We start from the raw sequence: 6,246 nt of genomic DNA, 5'->3' as shown, positions 1-6,246 counted from the left end.
AAAAAAAAAAAAAGTCATGGTGCTGACCAGCAGCAAACATTCAGCATTGGTTCAAAGAAACAGCTACAACTATCATTTACTGACTGCTTACCCTGTGCTAGACATGGGTTAGATACGTAACCTGTATTATTACACTGTGTCCTCAATCCTATGAAGTAGAAACACATCTTATTTTTTATAGGCAACAAAACTAAGGATTAGAAAGGTTAGGTGATATGCCCAAGGTCTCCTCAACTGTTAAATGACAGAGCTAAAATCTGAAACAAGACATCTGCTTTAGGCTAACGATATTAGCTTCATGTAGTGCCTTCAAGTACAAAACCCTGGGATCGATTATAGTGATTATTAAGTACTTGAACAGATTAGAAGTTCTTTTAGGAAAAACAATCACTTGTATCCTTATTTAATGATGGGCTTGCTGTCAGTCGGGGAGTACAGAAACTGGACTCATAAAATCACACAACAGTATATAAAAATCTGTCACCTGTACATCTGCTAGTGATTCTTTAAAAAAGAAATATGCCCATTAGAATCTTTGATAGTGATTATCTTCAATATATCACTCATCAGAAGTTTGGTTAGGAAATGCCTTTTTGAAAAGAAGAAGCCCAAGGGAGAAATGAAGGGGCTATTATTACTTCCCATCCAGTGTGTATGAGTTCTAGCCCCGCACTCTCAGACCACCAGAACCGTACTTGTGCTCAACCAGCTTAACTCTGGATCACCACAGAGATGCTCTGTAACATTGTAATTTACTGTCATATCTGCTATGTAATTAGGCATTTTATCAAACGTTCTCAACATGGTAGGCATGGAGTTTCAGCCCTTCATACGCATCATTTATTTGGTCCTTATAAAAATCCTTTGAGGTAGGTACTGTTATTATCCCTCCTTTACAGATGAAAAAACTGATTTTGGATAGTAATCCAATTCATTTAAGGTTATGTATCTAGGAAGTAGTGGAACTGGGCTTAAATCCAGGTCTCCCAAATATTCCAGGTACTGAAGCAACTGTCAGAGTTCCTGTATTCTTTTATTAAACTGCAGTTTAATAAACTACACATAAATATATATACATATATAAAAATATATATATACACATATATAAAATGTATATTCCCTACATAAAGTGAACAGATGACTAATTTGTCCTAGATTTCAGTGTCAGGGAAAAACACTTTCCTCCAGAAAACCTTCAGTACTTCCCTGAAAATATATCTTATAATTTCTTTCATCTTAGTCGAGAAGAAACTCAGAGCCAAATACTAGTAACAAAATTATTTCAAGTGCCCAGTACACACTTCTCTCTCACTAAAGAGTTGCAGATAATCTAACTTACACTGTCCTATTTTATGTGTTTTAATATTATAAAAACCACATCCTTTTTGAAATTATAAAAATAACAACATGCACAGAGAAGTTCAAACTAGTAAGAGCTACAGAAAAACTAGGAGGGAAAGACTGGTGGAATTAGGGTTAATCAAGAAGGTTGACAGAAGGAATGGGGATGGACTGACCCCCTTAAAGATATACTTGGTTTGGTATTAAATGGGGGCCACAAGCTTACATGCCTGTAGGAGGCCAGGCAAGTGTTGTACGTGAGTAGTGTACCAGGTTAAAAAAAAAAACAAGTGGGAATGTAACCTATGGTACATTGGAATCACATATGCCATTTACTTCACACTAGCTAATTACTGTGAAAGGTGAATGCTTCTCGAAGTTTTAAAATCTTCTGATTTTTTTTTTTAAAGATTTTATTTATTCATTTGACAGAGAGAGAGAGACAGTGAGAGAGGGAACACAAACAGGGGGGAGTGGGAGAGGGAGAAGCAGGCTACCCGCTGAGCAGGGAGCCCGATGGGGGGCTTGATCCCAGGACCCTGGGATCATGACCTGAGCCGAAGGCAGACGCTTAACGACTGAGCCACCCAGGCGCCCCAAAACCTTCTGATGTTTTTTTTAAAGAGGTGAAAAAACCCTAAACCAAAATATGGATATTTTTTAACATAGAGTGTAGGCCAAACAAACACCTGCTGGCTAGCTTCCCCTGAAACTTAGAGTCGTTCACAGAGAGTAGGGTTAGCAAGCTACGGCCTATGGGCCATCTGTCCCCTGCCAGTTTCTGTACAGATCACAAGCTAAGTCTGCTTTTCACGTGCTTAAATGATTTAAAAAAATTAAAAGCGCCTGTGATATGTGACTATGCTGTACGATTCAAATTCCAGTGCCCATAACTAGAGTTTCACTGAAACACAGGTGCGCCCACTCACTGAGGTTGTGGCTGCTTTTGCACTCACAGTGGCAGAGCTGAGTAGCTGGGACAGAGCCTGCAAGGCTACCTGGCCCTGAAAGAAAAGGTTTGCCAACTGACCCCTGGTTTACAGGGTAAGGCAGAAAGTACTCCGCGGAGTAAATGTGGGAAGAGGGGAAGAGAGGGAGGCAGTATAAGGACAGAATGGGGAATGGGTGGGACAGATCAGACTGACTGATGGTAAATCCTGGAAAAGGAGGCATCTGAACTCCATCGGACGGGCAGGAGAGGATGACTGGGGGATGTAAAGCAGAGTAATAAAAATAGTAAACTGTATTTTGGGACAAATAATTGGGCTATGACCGGTTTGTGGTAAAAGATGGAAGGAAGATAATACTGGAGTGGAGCTAATCAGGAGACTGGAGTTCTTCAAGTAGAAGAACTGATTCAAGAGGAAAAGGAGAACTGATGAATCCAAAATATCTTGAGGAATAAACAGAGATTCTGATGAGTTATTAGGTAGATACTTGAAATAGACCTACCACTGAACTGTACACTTTAAAATGGTTAAAATGGTAAACTGTATTTTATGTATATTTTACAATAAAAAAATGAGGAAATATGTATTAGCCTTGGGAATCACATATAGTTCATTTACATCTGAAAAAGACCCAATGTATGGCTGTAGCTCAAAGAATATAAGATTTAATTTAAATTTATTAAAATTAATTTAATTAAATTTTTAAAAAAATGACAAAAGCAATCATGAGTCTGACATTTGGTATGTGATCATGGGAAACCCTAACTTTGAAATCAGGAGTCCTCATCTGTGAGATGAGATTGATACATACTTTAAACAAATTTTTTTTAATTTAGGTGTAATAGGTCTATTATGGACAAAACACCACTTTTTATATAGCATTCTATTATGCTATCCAATAAACATACAATATAAGCATTCAAAATATTTAGGAAATAATCTAAAATAACAGTGAGAAAATAAAATGGCCACAATGTTCCCAAAGTTAGCTAATCAGCATTTTTTTCTCTGTATTACAAGGTGGCCCATAATACAGGCTAGGCAAAATTACTGTAGACTAATTAGCACTTGACCAATGACTAAAAGACTTTTTTTTAATTCACTGTGAATCAAAAAAAATAAAACAAGTCAAACCTCTGCAAATTTAAAGGAAATTTAGTTATTAAACATTAGTAGAAAACACTCAACAAGCATACTTACCAACCCCGAAGAACTTTAAAAGAACATGGCGTGAATGAAGTCAAATCAGATATTTCTTCTGTAAAATCTACACATTCACCTTGGAACCCTGGTTTACTGAATGCTTTGAGCTATGAGAACAATAATACAACAATTTAACAGAAAACAACTGTTAGACATTATCACAAAAGTAAATGAAAACCTTTTATTTCTTGTATTTATAAAAAAATTCAGCAAAATTGGGGCACCCGGGTGGTTTAGTCGGTTAAGCGTCTAACTCTTGATTTCAGCTTAGGTTGTGATTTCAGGGCCATGGGATCAAGCCCCACATCAGGCTCCATGCTCAGCTTGAGAATTCTGCTTGAGGATTTCTCTCCCTCTCCCTCTGCCACTCCTCCTGCTCATACTCTCTCTAAAATAAATAAATCTTTTAAAAAATTAAAATTCAGCAAAATATGAGTGTTTTATCTATTACCAATGGATCCTTGTTAAGGATGATATTCTCTTTAAACTCCCATTTTTGTTTCCTTACCCATTTCCGGAAATGTCACCATTTATTTACCATTTTCATCCATCTTTTGCACCAGATTCTGGGCACAGAGGCCAGAAAACAATTCTACATATAAGATTAAATCAGAATCCCTCCTCCACTCACATGTGGTCTCTGCCCATTGTATCAAACAATTATTCCTTGGGCTGAGACTACATGTTTAAGATAAAGAAGCAATTCAGTGCTAAATATGAAGGCAGTTTCAGTTAGTACGAGGGGTGGTTGGTAAGCCTTTTCTCTTCCCAGGTCTCCCTGACCCAGTTAATAAAAGGTTGCAGGAGGGAGCCTGAGCACACACAGGTAAGTGGGCCTGAGGAAGCTCATGAACAGATGACAGAGAAGGTAACGACGAGAGTAGCAGAAGATTTATGGTGAACAAAGAAAGACATCCATGTCGTGCATGTCAGCCAACGGGCTCCCTTTTACTGTTAAGAATATCCTAAATATAAAGCTTACAGTTATATACAACCACATTTCTACTTTAGTCCTTTTTGTTGAAAAATCCATGAAATCTCAACTGTGATTCCCTTCAGACCAGATACACAATAATCTGCAACTCTAGTGGCCTTGGATCTATATAATAAGGAAGAAAGAATTAATGAGCCCTATAAATATTTCAAAACACACTGGAGCCTTGAAATAACATGGCCCCCAGGTTCACCGTGCACTGACAGGCCCGCATTGTAGCTGAGAAGGCATCATACTGAGTGCTGGGCAGCATTGTCCTGTCTCTCGCTCGCGCTGTATCAAGAACAAAGCTGCTTTGAGCCGCTGATGTTTGCCTCCTTCATCTTCCCAAGAGTCCTCTTAGAGGCTGATAGCCTCCGAGTTCTGAGGAACTGCTTGTGGACTATCTCCTTCTGCTCTGACATCAAAGACCGGCGAAAATCAGGGAGGTGGGAGAACCAACTCCCCTGGACCAACCATGGCTTGGCACAACCTGACTTGCTATTGTGAAACCAGTCTGCATTTGAAGCATTCCAACACCAAGGGACTCCCCGCCTTAAGGAGGTATGACCCAGCAAGTTTCTACCATGATCCTTCTGGTGGATACAGAGGGTAGCAACAAAAAGGAAGTCCAAAATGAGGCAGACTTCTAAAACAATTCCTTGTAGAAGAGCAATTCTATGTGTCCAGGGAAACTGCCCCTCATTTCCTTGATAAGAACATATATTTTGGTTAGTCATTTTCCAAACTACGTGTTTTAACTTAAAGGCTTTTAAACAGGAGATCGAGAAGTAAATCATAATTTTACTTCCAAAAAACGTAGAGTAATTTCTTCTACCTGCAAATATCTTAATTCACAATTAAGAGTTGGAAAAGCCTCATGAGAACAGAGGTCACAGCTGTCTTGTTCATTCTGCATCTACCCAGTTTGTTAATTGTTTTTATGTTGCTGAGCTTAAGGTTTATACTTCACTATTTCACCATGAAGCCATGAAATCCAGACAACTGACAATGCAAGTTAAGCATTTTCAGATGGTATATATAGTAACCAACTCTAGTGTTTAGTCTGCCTTCAGACCCAGGAGCATTAATTAAAATTCACACAGACACACAAACACACACACATTTGCCATAAAATACCTTTTGGATTTGATGGGTTAATTCTTTGCCCAAACTGAAAAATCAGGCTTAATGCTGACCTGAGCTTTTTAAATTTTTACTCCCCAAATGAGATAGAGTGCCATATGGTTCACCCAAAATTTGATCAATCCCAGAAAAGTAATGCCTCATTTTGATTACCCTACAAATGTCTTAGAATTCTCATAATAATGTTCTGAGAGTGGTCCATATAGAAACCAATTCTGTGCTTATTAATTATAATAATTAAATTATGGTTTCTACTCTTAGTGAAATTAAGTAACAGTGCCTTGGTAAAATTAAGACCTGGGAAAAGGTAGGTGGATAAGGCACATTCTGGTTTCCTTTCAAATCTCTACCAGCCTCGCAAATGGAATTGTATGGATACACACACATACACACACACACACACACACACACACACACACACAACCACTGTTTTGCAGTGCCAACTGCCTTTTCACATATATTATCTTGTTTGAACTACTGTTTCACACAGAAACTATCACCATTTTATGATGAACTTTTTACAGAAATGCTTTTTATTATGTACTTTTCATTTATGATATATATGAATAAATATAATAGGTCTTTTATTGGACAAACTGAGAACTCAAAATTTTAATTACTGACCAAACACAT

The 6,246-nt window shown here is 37.9% G+C and overlaps 1 protein-coding gene across 2 annotated transcripts in view; it reads right to left on the bottom strand.

Annotated features, from left to right (window-relative positions):
• CRYBG3 (crystallin beta-gamma domain containing 3) overlaps positions 1-6,246 on the bottom strand; it is a 105,207-nt gene that overhangs the window by 23,305 nt on the left and 75,656 nt on the right. The window contains exon 16 of one of the 2 annotated variants that reach the window (XM_032406380.1): positions 3,492-3,601. In XM_032406380.1, the coding sequence (XP_032262271.1) occupies positions 3,492-3,601 (110 nt within the window). Of the gene's footprint in view, positions 1-3,491; positions 3,602-6,246 lie in introns of those variants that run through there. The other variant, XM_032406381.1, reaches the window with a different exon arrangement.

The sequence above is a fragment of the Phoca vitulina genome, unplaced genomic scaffold (assembly GCF_004348235.1).
Source record: "Phoca vitulina isolate PV1807 unplaced genomic scaffold, GSC_HSeal_1.0 scaffold8, whole genome shotgun sequence".
Classification (NCBI taxonomy): domain Eukaryota; kingdom Metazoa; phylum Chordata; class Mammalia; order Carnivora; family Phocidae; genus Phoca; species Phoca vitulina.
This window is presented reverse-complemented; position numbering and strand designations above follow the sequence as displayed.